The sequence below is a fragment of the Poecilia mexicana genome, unplaced genomic scaffold (genome assembly GCF_051168715.1).
Source record: "Poecilia mexicana isolate PSO_F unplaced genomic scaffold, ASM5116871v1 scaffold_16, whole genome shotgun sequence".
Taxonomy (NCBI): domain Eukaryota; kingdom Metazoa; phylum Chordata; class Actinopteri; order Cyprinodontiformes; family Poeciliidae; genus Poecilia; species Poecilia mexicana.
In genome coordinates this window covers 21,168,188-21,185,869 of record NW_028263385.1, presented here as the reverse complement: position 1 = coordinate 21,185,869, position 17,682 = coordinate 21,168,188, and the positions used below count along the sequence as shown (strand labels likewise).

At 39.8% G+C, this 17,682-nt stretch overlaps 1 protein-coding gene across 1 annotated transcript in view; it reads left to right on the top strand.

Moving 5' to 3' along the window:
- sntb1 (syntrophin, basic 1) overlaps positions 1-17,682 on the top strand; it is a 41,807-nt gene that overhangs the window by 5,660 nt on the left and 18,465 nt on the right. The window contains exon 2 of the mRNA XM_088014130.1: positions 11,998-12,247. Coding sequence (XP_087870256.1) covers positions 11,998-12,247 — 250 coding nt within the window. The remainder of the gene's footprint in view (positions 1-11,997; positions 12,248-17,682) is intronic.

Here is a 17,682-nt window from a genome sequence, read left to right as displayed (position 1 = left end):
AAGTCTAGTGATGTTTTTCATAGAATTACAATTTTTAGAAACCAACAGATCAGTAAAATATTAACTCTGCCGCTTACCCCAAGTCATGGTAGATCAAGATCCATTTCTGCTCAGTTCTGTCCTCCCAAACCAACACAGGCATTATTAGTGTGAATAAACCTGATTATGGATGTGTTGTCAGTCTGCTCTGAATGCGTTCACGTCTGCTTTTAATGCAGTCCGCTATTAATAGAATCACCTAGGACACATAATTTGCAGCACCTCCTAACAGTCCCAGAGAGGCTCTTCTTTGTTCAAGTGTCACCCAAGCAGGCTGTTTGTGCTGTGCTGTGTTAAAAGATGATCCAAATGGGAAATGCTCCGGGGAGCAGTCGGTGTTCTGTAGTTATGTCTCAGCTCCCAGCAACCGCAGCCAGTGGTGTTATGTTGGTTCAATGCAAAATGGCCTTTGAGAAATGAAAGAAAAAGTTCATAATATTTACTGTTACAAAGAGCGTTGGATTTATGTGCAGCAGAAATTTGTCCAAGTTGGAAACCGTCCCGTCTTCTGCTGCACCTTTTCAATTTGACATGTTGTTTTATAATGAGGCGCTCCTGGGCTTCTGGCTCATCAAGCTCCCCTAAATGACAACGTACTGCAAGCCGCAGTAATAAAACCCCCTGGTTTGAGTTTCCATTGTGACGTTTTGACACATCACAGTGAATGCGAGAGATATGAGGACCTGAAACTGGAGCCAGGGAGAGGAACCCAGCCGTTTTTTGTTTGTTTGTTTTTTTTTTTATTATTTGCTCCTGTACTTCTCCAGCTCTGCTGTGTCAAAACGTCTTCTGACGAGGGCTTAATGGCTCAGAAAAAAATGAGAAAAGAGACAGCATCTCTGGGACTTTCAGCACTGTGGAGTACCACCACAGGAGCCTCTACTGAAGATGTAGCATTTTCTCCATCTGCATGTTTCATTTAGGAGAAGTTTAAAGGTGGAGGTATCGTTAGGCAGCCAGGAGGGGGCTATCACAGACAGCTCCTCTTCTTTTCAACACTTTGGCTTTTTGACGTTGTTTGATGTCCTTTCTAATTAACATTATTCTGCCCGAGTACTGAGTCTTTCATATGTTCTCTGGGGATTTGGGGCTACTTTTTATATGTGAACACACCTCCACTCAGAATATCAAGCCTCCATAAGAGACGCAGGACTAATGCTATGCATCTGGCTCTAGGAAGGACGAACATATTTGTCTTTGTAGTTTCATTAAAACTTGTCATGTCAAAGATTCCTAACAGGATTCAAGGCTGGACTTTAATTGATCTAAGACATTAATATGCTTTGATCTAAACCATCTCCTCATAGATTGGACACCTGCCCACGAGAACTGTAGGTGCAGAACCCTTTTCTGAGGTTTTGCAACCTCTAACAGTTCTTTCCTTCAGGATTAACCTGTATTTTACACCATCATCTTGTCATCAGCTCTGACCAGCTTCTTTTTTTTTTTGTCTGACAGTGTAAGAAATTAAAAGAATGCTTGCCAACACAAAACAATTATAAATGCTTTAAACTGGGAAGCTCTCCCACACTTTGAAAACCTCTGAACTAGCTCTCTATCTCTGCAGTATTGTACAAACGTGATTTATATATATATATATTCCTCCTGTTCAGTGTTAAGCCTGACAACAGGATCATGGAGCAGTTTGAAAACTTCAATATGTGAAAAGATGTTGATCGGGAATGGCTGCCCTAAATTCAATTAAAGCAAATTTATGGTTGAATCATCACATTCAGACCCTCGTTTTGTCATGCAGTTGCAACTTTATCAGTGTGACAGCTAGACAGAAGGGAGATATCGCCTTGCTCTTTTTTCATGCAGATTGTGGTTTATGTGGTTTCAAATCTCACGAAGGTCATTTCTGATTTTTATTGTTAGCACTGTGTTTCATTAGGTTTTTGCAACCAAAACACCCCAGTTGTATGTAATAGACTTTACGGTCTTTTAAGATGAATGATTGAAACATATTGAATTAGGTAGTGCAGGTTTCATGGTGTCATTATTTTTTTTTTACTTTCATCTGAACGCACAAATCAAACGTGGAGATTCTGTCTGATTTTGCAAGCCGAATATTGTAATGCTATCTGATCTGAAAACCTGACTTTTCTTTTTTAAATGGAAACAAAGCATGAATTTGGTTCGGAAGTCTTTACTGTGATGCCCCTAATTAGAACTTAGTGAAACATGGTAGTGGCAGCATCATGCTGGGTGGATAAGTTTCTTCAGCAGGGGAAGAAGACATTGATCAGAATCAAGTGGAATATAAATTAAACACAGAACAATCCTAGAAGAAAATCTGAGAGAAAATGTGAAGAACTTGAAAGTGGAGCCATGGTTCACCTTTACATTAATGAGTTCACTTTGACTAGGCCATTCAGACCCATTAATGTCCAGACCTAAATCCAAATGAGAATTTCTGGCAAGATTTGAAAGTTGATGTTCCAATATGAGCTTGGTCAGAGATAGAGGCTCCAAAACCCTTAGCTACAGTTGCTGCTGAATATGATTAAATTTTTATTGAAATATGAAATTTTAATCTTGTCACTAGGACAACAGTAAGTCATTGTCATTAATAGATTATGGAAATAATTGTTGACAAATTTAGTAATTGATTAACTGGAGAATACAGACTCAAAAAATTCCCATTACACTGAAAAAAACACAGTCAGGGGAGTAATTAAGTCAAAACTGTACAAAAAATGTTAGCATTTTGCATTTGAGTTAAAAAAAAATCTTTGCCTGTGTTCTGTCCAGTACCTATCAACGGGGACAATTTTACCTTCACCTGGTTCAAAAACAAACAAACAAAAAGACCTTCTACTATCCAATGCAAAAGGAACGTAACCTTTTCCTGTCCAATTATTCATTGGTTAATCCCAAACATAACCAACAAATTAGCCCTAAACTGTATTGACATCAAGTCGAGCAGAAAGGGCTGAACTTTTAATATGTTATTGCAATCAGTAATTTCTTTTTGACTGAGTTCACTAACTAATACTGTTTTTGCATTTTAAGTAATAATGTTTTCCTTTAAAGAAAACAATTCAATTGTTCATTTGCATCTTTCCTGCATTTTTAATATTGTAAGAGAAAGACTTACATGGTTGAGTGAAAAATCTACGGAATGTGCCAATATTTTGTCTGATTGATTAGTCATCAGACATATCTAATCGGTTACAGAAATAATCATTAGTTTCAGGCCCACTTGTGACCTTTTCCTTCCACTTCACCAAATGTGCTCTCCTTTATCTCGTACAATCCTTACAAGAGACACAGAGTTTTTTATTTTAATAAAATGTGTTAAAAAAAAGAAAGAAAAAAAGTTCATGTAAAAGCCTTGAAGGCAGTGGAAAGAAATTGTCCAAGCAGACAGCGGAACCGGGAGTAGCCTGAAGAAATATTTCGCCACATATAATTTAGCTCATGCAAACAACACATTTTTATGCATCCACATGGAAGCAGTGTGAATGGAGAATAAAAATCAGATGACAATAGAGAACACCTGCAAAGCTCCTGCAGGCAGGAAATGAGTCAGTGTCCTGTAAGCTCTTATGGTGAGTCCTTAACGAGCCAAACCTGTCATTGGCTGATAGCTGGAGGGTTGGTGTGCGTGTGTACGTGTGTGCGTGTGCGCGTGCGCGTGCACTGTCAGCATTCTGACTGTCCCCCTGTATTTGTCTGTGAACATGTGCCTCATTGAATGCACATTCGTTTGTGCCAATGAGAGTTGAGGCCCCAGCAGTGTAGTCTAGACAGAAGCCTAAGTGTGTGTGCATGTGTGTGTGTCGGGGGGGGGGGGGGGGAAGCGTGGGGGGGGGCGTTACGGTGTGTTGAGGGTGAGAGACAGTCACTGTGTCTACTAGCTGACTCTTTACGCCATCAGGAAAGCTATCATCTCCTTCCTTTGTTACTACATTCAGGTTCTGACTCAGAGTGGAAGACAGGGATGGTAACAGCAGCGTTGCACTGATCATTACTGTGGCAAAGATGACAGATTGAATCACTCACTTCTTGTCGTGTTAAAATTTTTATACAGCCAAAACAAAACCATAGACCTGTGGTTAAGACTCAGCTTCCTCACTTTGGTTTCAAGAGGAAAAAAAAAAAACAAACGTCCAGTGATCACTTTTTAGCTTATCTGTAGCTGTAAATGTGAAATTTTTATACTGTGAAGATTTAACATCAGCTGAGCATTTTACTCTAGATTTAAACAATTGTAGCCAAGATGATGTGCAGTAAAGTTTTTCTGTTTTTTTTTTTTTTTAGTCACACATCACTGACTTCTGTTGAATCTGTGTCACAGCTGAAAACACAGGAGCGAGGTGTGAAACCTACCATCTGCTCTCAAAGCAAATGAGTCTGGGTTTTAGGAAGTGAGGTGGTTAATGTTGCTAATTAAGGAAATGGGGGGAAGCACTCTTGGTTTTACTGTGGCGACAATAAAAGTAATGCATCAGGCATTCTTTGCTGCTAAGTTTGTACTTTTTTATGAGAGCGCTTTTATTTTGATAATGGAAACTGCTGCAGATGATGGCACTTTTTAAACAAAACTCTAAATGAATGACACCTTATAACACCTTGCCCAAAATTAGTCTTTCCTTTTGTTAGTAAGGAGATTTACAGCCTTAAAAGTGTTGGATTCGTAATACTTTCTTTCCTCACTTCCCTTGTCATCGCGTGATATATCATGAAATGCGGTGGTAACTTTTTAAGCCCGTATCGCCTCCTGTACATTACCCATGCTCCTTTCTGCATTTAGTGCTTTAACAATCAGCCCCCTGCACTTCAGTGACAGAGAGGGTTGATTAGGTGCCAGCTTGTCTCCAGGTAGCACCAGCTCCAGTATCCAAGGCGATTGTAAAGCAGTTTTGGTTTCTTCAGTGGTCTATTTAATGGAGCCTAATGGCTGGTGTGATCTTAGACAGACAGATTTTAGGGCAATTTCCTATGGCATTCTTCTGCAATCTCGGAGTACTTTCAGCTTGTCTCTATTATTTCCAGTCTTTAAAAATAGAGATGGTCTTCTTCACTGGGCAAAAGGCTTTCAGCAGCTGAAAGCACCATATATGGTGTTAGCAGAGCATTTAGTAACTTGACATGGCATTAGAAGCTGCTCTGGTAATAATTCTACGCTGTAATTCAATGATACTTAAGGGTTCTATATTATTATTTTTTTGAAAGGATTAAATGCAATACAGAATAGGTGTTAGTTGTTAATAGTGTTGATAACGAGATGTGATGCAAATAAACTGGATTCTTGATTTATTTGCACACTTCTCTGCTGCTCTTAAAACATTTTTTTAAGGAGTAAAAGCAATTGTTACATAAGTAAGAACAAAATGCATGTATGTTGTTGTTTTATAAGTTTCTGCAGACATCTCTTGTCCACAGCAGATAGTTAGGTGCAAAGTCATGATGTTGTTAAAAATAACAAAGTCAAACCTGTTATCTTTTTCTGCTATTAAGTGAGATCAACTGTTGGTCAGCTTCATCAAATCTGACCAGTGGCCCTTTAGTTTTGAGCACAGCAACAAGAAGAAAATTGTGACTTCTTCTCGAGATGCAAGATCATGCTGACAGCAACACTCTTTGGTGTGGAAGTTGTTACAGAGTTAAATAGGTTCATTGCCGTCTATTTTGAAAATCAATTAGGTTGTTAAGCACAGCGATGTAATGTATTTAAATGCATTTTCAATCACATGTCAAGTGAGAGTGAGAGCAAGCTAGACAGCAGATAACAAGAAGGATAAACGGGATACAGTCAAGTTTCTCTGTTGTGTCATTTTGAGGTTTTGTGCTCTGTCTGCCATGGGACTTGCTGGATTTGGAAATGTTAGCAGCTTTTAGAAATCCAGTGGGCTGTAATGTTGTAATTTCCAGCCAGTCTGCTGATTCACTATTCCTCAGCCAATGATTGCTCCACTTCTGGTTTAGAAATCTTCTATGTTCCCTGACCTTTGTTGCTGCAAGGTCCTGAGCTGTTACACAAGACTTTAATCACAGCTTACCGTATTTTCCGCACTATAAGGCGCACCTAAAAACCTTAAATTTCCTCAAAAGCCGACAATGCGCCTTATAATCCGGTGCGCCTTATATATGGACCAATATTGAGCCACAACAAGTCTAGCAACTACGGTAAGCAGCCGCCGACTTCATTTTCGCCCATAGAAGAAGAAGCGCGCGGTGCATGCTGGGATAGTTGTCAGAACGCTGGTTTGTTAATAAAGTTTGATTGACCTATCTACCTACCGACCGTCTATAATCAGGTCGTCTGCAGGTCATTTAGCACCACGTTCTCCACGAACATGCTGTGCGCGAACGGAGAAGGGTGACCATCGTCCGGCCACGCCCCGGCCCAATCGCAGGAGGCTCTCCTAACCGACCGGAGTCGGACTGTTTTGTTGATATTCCCTGTAGTGCAGCTCCATCTAGTGGATGCATAACGTAACTCCAGCCTCTACTGTAGCGTCTATTCTATGCGCCTTATAATGCGGTGCGCCTTATATATGAAAAAAGTTTTAAAATAGGCCTTTCATTGAAGGTGCGCCTTATAATCCGGTGCGTCTTATAGTGCGGAAAATACTGTATTTTTATTTTCAAACAAATAATTCAAAATAAGAACCTGGGGATATTTAATTTAATTTTATTTATTTTTTTGGTGGCAATGCAACAAACACTGCTTATTCTTTTCCCAGAAAGATACTGTCAAGATCATGTTTTTTTCACTTGAAAGAGAACAGCAATTATGTTGTTTTTGTTAAAAGTTTGCAGCAGTTATTGTATTTGTTCATTGCAGAATATTACAAGCTGAGCCAGTAATTTTCAAAAGACGTAATGTAAACATATTTTCTGCTTTGCTAAAAGTCTTTGTTTGTGAACCTGATCACTTTCTGAGACGCTCACATTTCAGTGTCATTCATCTATGCATGCATTTCACATGTTAAAGCCACATTCCCACTCCTACAACTTGATGGCATAGGTTCAGCAGTAAATGAGGTTTTTCCACGCCTTCATCAGAGTCTTTCAACAACAGATGTCTCCAGGGTGGATTTTTTAACGCCCATTTTGTGCTGGTCTGGTACCCAGATATCAACACCGGCTTGCAAAGCTTCATTAGGCAGTCGGAGTCTATTTCTTCTTTTGTACTCCTTTTGCTCTGATTAGTTGTCTTTCCGTCCTCTGCTCCTCTCCCACGGGCTTTAATGAGAGGAGGCCTCCATCCACCTGTGGTGTATTTTCTCACCGAGACAAAATTGCATTCGAAGCATCTGGTAGAAAGTACTATGACTTCAGACTTCATTAAGTCCTCCTGAACGCCATTAAATAAGAGATGGATATGGTAGTTATACCTGTTGTTTTAGAGTGGAGGTTGTGTGCTTGCTAAGAGCAGAGGACGAACAAACTCTCTAAAAGTACGAGGCTGATCTTTGGCTTGTGTGTGTTCTAATAGTGACAGACGTCCTGCACCTCCATGCAGGAAAGCAGGAAATACGTTTATTTCATCGGTTGCAGAACATGCAAATGAAAGGAGAGTAAAGATTGACATAAGCTAATTTGACTACTGCGCACAGAAGTCCATAAAAGAGCAAGAGTCTCTGTAGTGGCTCCACTAACAGCTTGATCTGATTTCAAAATGCATTGAAGAAAGGGAGTCTTGATGACAAAGATTTTGTTATGCATGCATCCACATGCTCCGTTCGTCTCCAGCATGAGCCAGGAAAAAAAAAAAAAAAAAAAAAGGAAAATGAAGTCAAACAGATGGGGGAGGGCAGGCCCTTATTTGGATCTTTTCGGCTGGAGTTATGCAACATGCAAAGCCATCTTGTTTCAAACGAAGGCTCGAGTAGCATGATAATCTCTCCAAGTTCATCTTCTGCTATTGAGGTTATTGTGTGGAGCTGGCTGTGTTGGAGTGAAATAGAAACATGACCCAAGGGAGAACCACGCACGTCTACACACTGCCAGGGTGAAGACTGCATGAACTACTTCCCATTTATTTTCACCCCGCACTTCCTGCTTTTTTATCTGTGCGCAGTTAAGCTGGTCACAGTTAAATTTCCACCCAACAGGAATTATATTTTTCTTTTTTTTAGGAAGGAAAAAGAAAAACATAATTTCAACATACTGACAGATTGCCTCTGTTGTTGCTTTCTTGCCCCCGTCGATAGTTTCAGATTATCAAACTAATCTTATTATCAGACAAAAATAGTCTGAGTAAATATAATATTCGGTTTTCATGTGAAAAAGTCATTACTGATATCTTATTGTGCCACTATTGATTCCAAAAGTCAATGAGTCTTTTGAAGCCACAGAGTCTTAATTCAACTCAGGCAGAGTTTAATTAAGCCACATTGTTGAGTTTTGAGCATGAGCTTGGGTCAAAGGTCGAGTTTAAATCCAGTCTTTCGCTACGCTACTCAAAATATTTTTATTTATTTATTTTTGAGGCATTGAGGGGTTTACTTCTTGGTGTGTTACATATGTTTGTCCGGCTGCATCACACAGAGTTTAAAGTCAGAAGTTCTGACTTTAGAAGGATAGTTTCTTTCAGGATTTGACAGAGCAGAATGTAAGCTTCCATCAGCGACGACAACTTGTCCAGGTCCTGAAGCAGCAAAACACCTCCAGAACATTTCATTCCCACCTCCACAAGGTCTCATTGGACAAACATCTGAGACAGCTCAACTTTTGTCTCATTTATCCACAAAATATTTTTCCAAAAGTCTTGGTGATCCTCAAGTTTTTTGGGTCAGCTTCAGTTGTGCCTTGACGGTCAACTGTTGCTGTAGTTTTGTAAATGGATGCTGGTATCGTCCAGTCTCTTTCTTTTTTAAAGCTTTTTCTGCCTATAGCGGCTTTTATTTGCTGCAGGTCAGACAGGAAATGGGCAGAGGGAGAGAAGGAAGGAAGACATGCAGCACAGGAACCAGAGTTGGAAATTGAAATCTGGACACTGTTACGGATTAATAACCTGTGTGCGTGTAGCAGCCGCTCTACCACTACTCCACACACCAGCCCGAGTCTCTCTATCTTACTGCTGAATTATAAACACTGACTGGTTTTATGTCTCCTCCAGTCATGAATATTGGCCGCCCCACAGCCTTAGAATGTGCTTTGTGAACCTTTTCCAGGCTGAAAGATTTCAATGGCTGATTTTGTTTCTCATCTTCTCTGGGATTCCAGTGGGTCAGAACATCATGTTTTGCTTTTTGGCATCTTTTAGCCTACTTCATGCTGCCTGATGGGTTCTGTTTTAAGACATTTCTTGATTCCTCTGGAACTCATCAGGCCTGGGTGTGGCTGTTTAACTCTCTTTCACAGCACTATGAATGGGATGCACTGGTATTGTTTGTTTCTGCCCTTCTTTAGCATGAATAGTAACACATCCCCTCCAAAAAAATATTCATTGCTATTTCAAGAATATCATATTGTTTCAATTCAAGCTGATTTTTGTGTGAGCAGCAGAGACCGCTTGTCTGCTCGTGTGACTGAAAAGGAAGAGGTAATTGCGCTTGCTTTCTGCTCACATCATGGTGTTCATGTTTTTTTTCTCTTGTGCATCTACCACAAAGATGAAACACAAGCTGATGAACCACAGTGGTTTCCATGAGGTGTCTTCATACTTTGTGTAAGCTAGTTCTTTGCTTTCATGTTAGAGGAGGAGTCTTGTTGCTGCTCATCTAACCACTGTTCTCTACCTGCAGTGTGCATGATAAAACTTTTGTTTCACTATGTAGACTTGTGACTTTCACTTTACACATTCTTATTCACAGCTGTGCACAAATTGGTGCAAATGCGTTGGCTAAAATTTATTCTGAAATCCAATTTGGCCTACATTGTTAGTTCTGAGTTCTTTAAGGACTATACTTATTCAATACATAAAATAAATACATTTTAGTGTAAACGTTTTGCTCACTCTTACGCTGCCATGACTTGACGTCGTGGTTTTGTGTTGCAGTTTATACAACAATTAAACTGCTTTAAAATTGATTACTCTCCACTGTTCTAAATTACATAATGCTTCAGGTTTTTTTTCCCCATCTGAAAAATGTAATACATTAATCATGCATCCTTGACTTTTTAAGCACACCTGTCATTTAAAGCTGTGATTCAATTCAGTTTATATCTCCATTCTGTCACTGTGCATATTTAAAATCTGAATGTTCTCAGTGCGAAGGATGTTCCTCTTTCTGCTCATGGATTTCTTTTTCTTCATCATGTTTCATCATCACAGATCAGGGCGCACACTGTGTATGTTTTTCCTCTCTGTCTGAATTAAAATCCTACATGTTCCTTTGACTGGAGCTCTTTACAGGCAAAACCAGACGCGTGTGTCCTCAGCTGATGGCAGAACATTTTCGTTTTGGCTCTCTCATCTATTGCCCCGTGTTGTTCTGATACATTGCAACAAACGTATCAGCCTTTTTTTTTTAATGCCGTTTAATCTAATCTGTCTGTGCGAATGAATCTTGCTTTGTAACTGGATCGTGTCGTCGCAGATGGCCCACTGAGGACTCAAGCCGTCCCCATCTCCTCCTCTACGCTATGAGTCAGTCATCCTTCCTCTACAGGTTGCCAGTGAGGCTTGTTATGCCATCTCAAAGGATTCTATGGTGATTTTTCTTCACCCAGAATAGTTCACAAGCTGCGTTACAAATGGCACCAGCCAGATCCCAATTATTCCTGGCGCTGGATATCCAATTAAACATCCAACATCCATACCAGGCATCTGGAGCGTTCGGTACACACACAGAGCAGGCAGAACACCCACTTTTTCTCCAGCCTCACCAGTTATTTTTCCCTTGTTTGCTTCCCTCTCAAGATAAGGAGATGAAGGGTTTAAAATCGTTATCAAGTGTTGCGGAGTTTGAATTTTACATGTAAAGCTCTGTTATCTTGGAGAACGTCCCTGGTTTGCAGCCTCAGCTGCTCATGTCCGATCAGCAGTAGGGTTTTCACAAGGTCTTTTTTTTCTTCTTCTTCTCTTTTTTTTATTTGTTTCTGTCCTTAATTATTTATAAGCATTTCTGCTTAGACCTTCTCGCATAAATCATCAGAAAATTGCGGATTTATATCATGATGTGTATGTTGCCATTTTTTGATCTGTGCTTTTCCAGGCTTCGCTTTTTCTTTTTTTTTTTTTCTTCTGAAATAGATTTTGATCTCAGTGGGATTTTTATAGTGAGATGAAGGTAAAATAAATATATAAATTGTAACAAATTAATTGGGAGATAAAAAAGACAGCAGGGCGTTTGGGCTTTTTGGCATGTTTGCGATCGCTGCTTTCGTTCCAGACTGGCACCCGGCGGGGTTGACTGTGCCAGTTCATTGTAATAGAGGAGGAAATCAGTAATCTTTTCACAGTGACGCTTGTCCTCGGCAACAAACAGGAGCTCTTCATAACCGACCGAGTTGTCTACGTCGCTGAAATCATTTTTAATGCTTCATAGGGCAGCCAAAAGAAAAGTTGCATCATATGCAATGAACTGCAGCGGCTAGCGGAGACTGTTTTTTGCTGCAGTTTTGTGTTGTGAACCCACACAAAGTAGTATGTAAGTGCAAAAAAAATAATAATAAAAAAGTCTTTGTGGTTTTCAACTGTTTTTCCCCTCAAAAACTCTGAAATGACTGCGTGTAATTATTTAACTATTTAATAATATTCCACCACCTAAGGCTATAATTAGTGCAAACATTTTCATCTTCAGGAACTGACGTTCAAAGCTTGATGTGTTGATTCACAACCTAATCCTACTCTAAACTTCTCCACAAACTTTTTCCAGTCTGCAGAATTCATGAAATCTAAATAGCCTATTTCATTATTAAAAATTTAAACCTAAACATTTTCTTTGGATTTTTTTATATACATTTTTAAAAGAAAAATTTGTTCCTATTTTTTTTCTGCCTCATTTGATCATTTTCTTGCTCCTAATAAAGTTGTTTGCTGTCTTCTCTTGCTAGTTAAGTACATGCGTGAGGCCACGCCGTATGTCCAAAAGGGCTCCCCTGTGTCAGAGATCAGCTGGGAGACGCCTCCTCCCGAGTCTCCGCGCCCCAGCAGCCCCCCCACCGCTTCCTTCTCCTCGTCCTCGCCTCAGTCTCCCGGCTCTCCCAGCCAGCCTTTCCTGTCTCTGAACGGCGACAGGAGGTGCATACCGCTGAAGATGTCTTGCGTGACACGTGCCATGACCAGAGCGGATCCCGAAAACAGGTAGGTGGAAACTCACTGGGACGAAGTGAACAGAAAACACAAACACACTGGGCCGGAGGGACGAAACCGCAGGCTTGCTGGAGACCGTTGCTAAACTTCAGATGTCATTTCAATCAATATGCAGTGCAGGAGCTTTTCCTTAGGGATAGCTTTGCCTTTAAATTAAACACGCACAGACAAATGCGATGCAGTTGTAACAATTGCATGTCCCCAGTCTTTTAAGTCTCTGGTGTCTCACTGGGTTTCTGGCTGCTCTGACGAAGCCGGCAATAAAAACAGGAAATTATTTATCGAACACATTTGGGGCAATTCTCTCCTCTCTTTCCCCTAATGGACATTTGAACAGCGGATGAGGAAAATAAAAGCCTTTGTCAGTGATTCAAATCACCTGCAGCTAAAAACCCTGAAAGTTCTCATTTATCCACAGAGAAATGCACGAAGATTGATGTTTTTCTCTCTTCTCTCCACTTTTAAATTAAGCTGTCCTGCTTGATTCACTCATTTGTCTTCATCAAAGTCAAAATAATGTAACATTAGGTCATTTATTACCAGCATAATAACAAAGCTGTCGGTAGAAACTTGAAGTTGTGCAGCAGTGTGTTCTGTCTCTTGCAAAGGCTTTCACACATTGTGAGGGTCTTTTTTGCGTCTAGTCATGTTACAACAAACCTAAAGGAAAATTATTGGGATATTAAGAGGTAGATGAACACAATATAGTGTGTACTAGCAGTGTGGACATGATTTATAATTAAATGATTTATTAAACAGTTGAATTAAATTTGTGCAATATCTCAATCATAAAACACTGCTTAGATGTGATATTTGGTATAATGTTTCAAGTTCAATTTAGTTGGTTACAATGCAGTTTGTTGGAATTTTTTTTTTACAGCATTCATGTGATTTATAATTAAACACACTGGTTTGGGGCATTTTATGGAACTTAGCAGAAATGAGAAATAAAGTCAGATCATGACATGAATTATTTCATGCTGTGAATGACATAATTTAAGACGGATATTCTGTCATTTAGATGTTAGTCATGACAGAGGAAGCCGGTTTGTCACTGGACTTTATTCCTTTGCAAAAAATCTGAGAAGACGATGGTGACACAGCAACAAGTGTAAGCTTTAGAAAATATATGATGTTGAATCAAAGCAGAACTACCCGACATTATTTCCTCTGCTTTGCTTTCTTTGCCGGTTTCCATTTGCTCATTAGTATCTGCCCCGGGGTCAGCCGGCGTCATCTGCTATATTGAAAGACAGAAGCACTAAAGTGACTTTTTTAGCCTGATTTCTTTACAGCCAGACATTTGAAGTAGCTCTTAGACCTACTGAGTAGTGGGTGGGGGGATTGTTAGAAGGTGTCATTAAGCTAATTGGCTGGTAATTTGACAGTGGCAGAGTTAAATGGCAGATTGATGCACAGAAATGATTCACTTTACTTCACTCTCTTTTCACTTTCTGTGCTGTGTACCATGGCCCTGTTAAGTGCTCTTTCACCATGTTGTTTTTTCCTCTGCGTGCAATATTTTCTCCTTGTTGCTCTGTCTTGTCTGTGCTTCAGTCTTTTCAACTTGTTTGTGTTTTTCTGCCCCAACGACTTCCTGCTGTCCTCTCCTTTTCCTCTCTTTCATCATCTCCCAGTACCAAAAAACAAGTCTTGCTTTTCTATCATTCAACCTCTTCAGCCGTTTGATTTTTTTTTTTTTTTTTTTGTTCTCAGCAGATCTCTCTGTGATCTCACTGTGACTCGGTGTCTTTATCTGTATATATGTGTCCACAGAATCCACAGAATTGGTTGTTCTTTATCTTAAAAGCTTTGCATAATAAGCCCCCAGTGGCCAGTCTCCCCTAAAGTTAGTAATCTTCAACTCTCCATTAGCAGGGCATAGTTGCACAAAAACAAACAATAAAACTATAAATGAAGATTAACGTTACAGGGTTTCTTGTAAAAGGAAATACAGACGTACTCAACATTTGTCCTAGACATTTGGTCTGTATGGAATCTTCCACAAATTTCGAGTTCAAATGTTACTTTCAGATGCAAAAGTGATCGAAACCCAAATATGGTCGTCATTGGGTCTTGTTCCTCATCCTTGTTGTGTTGTTAACAAAATGCATTGATTTCCTCACCAAGCGTTTTGCATCAGATCCTGTTCCTTGTATGAAGCTCTTCCACATCTCGCCTTCCTCATTTTTCAAGCTGAGATGTGCGTCTCTAACAGAGCAATCTCCCCCTGTAAGGAGTTTGTGTGAAAGGGGGGAAAGTGTGAACTAAATTGTTCTCCTTACCATCTTCAATTTTCATGTGCACAAACAGCTTTTGTGTCAAAGCCGTATTCCAGTGAAAATACATTTTCATGTCAAACCAGCTTGATCTTTTAGCGCCCACGAAAACCATTGAAATGTTTGCTTTAATCTTTCTCTCTTTGTTCCTGAAACTTGAAACAGGGAAAAAAAACTATATTAAACTGTTTCTCATTGAAAACAATTCTAGCTGAACTGTTTGTTTTTAATAATGTGTTTAGCACGTAAAGTAAATGATTGACATCAGACGACCATCTGCTTGGAGAACAGATTGCCCTTCACCTGTTGCTGTGCACTGTCAGTCAGATGGCTGAAAAAAATGTGGGAAACATTTCGGCTCGTGAAAAACAGAGTGGTAATGTGGGAGCTAAACGAATGTGTGTGTGGAGTAGGGCTGAAACGATTCCTCGAATGATTCGAGTACCTCGATTACTAAAATTCCTCGAGGAAAATTTACCTGCCTCGAAGCTTCGTTAATTTATGTTTTATTAGTTAGCGCACCGTGTTCCGGCCGGGACTTCATTTGCGTTGCGCGGAGCTCTCACTTCCGCCTCTAAGTTGTTGACAAAAGCTAAGTCTCAGCGGCATAAAGTCCAATCTTCAAGATTGACCCGTGGGGATTTTATTGATTGATGATAATGCCCGACTTTTTATCGTTTTTGGGGAACCAATAAGCATCCTTAAAATGACTGGGGGATGCCTGGAGTACGGCAGCATTTCTCCTCCGGGGCTGCTGGTTGAAAGCGAACGGCGGGAAGAGCGCTGAGGTGAGCGGATAGCCTGAACAGGGCGGGCGGCTGAGTAGCTGATGCTTACCGTGTAAATGTAGCTTTACCGACGAACCGCACAATAAATTTCATATCCCGGTCTGAAGAAACGGGTGGCGGAGCGCATCGTACATGGCTAGTAGATGAGTTTCTGAGTGTGACCAGTGAAGGTGTCGTAAATATCCCGTATTGCTTCCCCCGTGTTCGTCCCCCGGTCTAACGGTTCGTCAGTCCGCTGGTCTATTTCCTCCCCTCCATCTTACGTTCGTTCATTCGCCCTCTCCTCCCACTCCAGGCGGCATTTCCCGTATTTTCAAACCCAAAGCGTGACAGGTTAGGTGGCAAGGTGAGTTTAATTAATCTATTAAACTCACTGAAGATGAATACATAAACTAAAAGCTGGATTGTAGACATTTTTTATAAGCATATTTGTGAGCCTGCCTCTTTATTAAATTCAATATAATTTCAGATTTTTCTATAACTTTTCTTCTGGTTAACTTAGAAAGTGAGCTATTATTGTTACAGGTTAGTTTTCTAAACTACAAAAAAAGCAACTGTTAGGGATGCTTAAATATGAAAAATTGGACTGATATTGATATCTGATAGTAACACCGGTATTATGCCAGATTTACCAATATTTCATTTTATAATTTTTTTTATCCGATTACTCGATTAATCGTAAGAATAATCGATAGATTACTCGATTACTAAAATATTCGTTTACAACAGCCCTAGTGTGGAGCAGCTGACTGCATACTGTCTACTGGAGCAGAGAGACGGACTTATCAACAAGCTAAAATCTCCTTCTTTAGCCTCCAGTGTTACACTAGTTATGATATATTCACGATAAGCTCTTAAAATACCACTAAATTAAGCAAGTAATTGAAAGTCTATCTTTTAACAACTAATAAATTATAGATAGCATTATCCTTACTGCAAAAATTTAAACAGCAGTAACCATAATGGCTATTTTCCATTTTAAATAAAAAGAGAACAGAATATGTTTTGCATGTACTGCGATACGCAAACTCTTCCTCCAGAGTATTTACATTAAATAACATTATGGTGAATGTCATTGAAATAAAATGACAATGCAAGTACTAGGACACAAGTCCCACATATATACATACACATATATAAATATAGAGGATAGGATTCATCACCTAATATACAAGGACTCAATTACTGAGACTATTTCCAATATTTAACCTTTTTCCCTCTTACATTCCTCCTCAGCAGTTTTCTTATTTCTTAGCAGTTTTTTTTTTGTGCATTAATATCAGTGTAAAATCTTGCCATCTTTTCAGATTGTCTTTGGCTGTACAGGACTAGGGTGTCTGTACCTGAGATACCCTTAGTCACGTTTCACATTAAGTCAATGTCAGAATACATGGATGTAGGAGGAGCATTGCTTGTAAAATCACACTAAAATCAGTCATGACTTTCAAAAGACTGCTTGGTGAAACCTTCAGGTCAATGTTGATTGAAACCACTTAAAAACACTTCAGGGTTGAACATTGACTTTGTTGCCCATAACTTTGACTTTATTGGCGAGTTATGCGAGGAGTTGAGGTCAATGCCCCATCTCCATGTCACACACAGATAACGCTGCGCTTCGCTTTGTGAATGTCTAAAGCAGGTTTGTGGATGAGAATGTAGACCTTGGACAAATTTATCTTGACCAGCAGGTTTTTATGAAGCCTTTTTCCTTACTCCACAAGCAAAACAAATTCCTGATTGACTCTGCCAGATAAAGTTTAGTAAATGTTTAAATGAAAATGCACCCGAGTTGAAATCGATTCGCTGTTCTTAATCCATGAAAATGTGCTCATGTTTATCCTGGAAGGTTGGATGTTTCTCAGCCTTCGTTTGTCCCCAGACAGAAAGCTGAAGTTAAAGATCACAAGGCAGGCCTGTAAGCTAGCTCTCTGTTTTTCTTATTTGGCTTTCAGGGATAAAATGGTTTAGGAGGTTTTATGTTAAATGACAGAAGATTCTGGCTTATCTTCCTCTTCTATACTCGGTGCGATGCTGCATCTCCCTCAGGGGTTTCAATTCATTTCACCAGATGATGTATAAACCATGTGCGAGCCCAAGAGGAAATGCACAAGAGCGGGGCCTGTGAAAGGCAGAACACATACGGCGATGAAAAGAGCCAGTAGAAAACAATGCTAAAGAAGTGGAGAGATGGGTTTTCCTTTGGATTGAAGGTAGACTTGATTTCAAACAAAGTGTTCGTCCTGATGCGAGTATCCTGACCTAACGTATTCAGATACACAGCGTGTATTAATCCTGGGAATAAATGGGATTATTAAATCAAGCCAAGTTATTTCAGGTATGTTGTACATTATTAATAGTC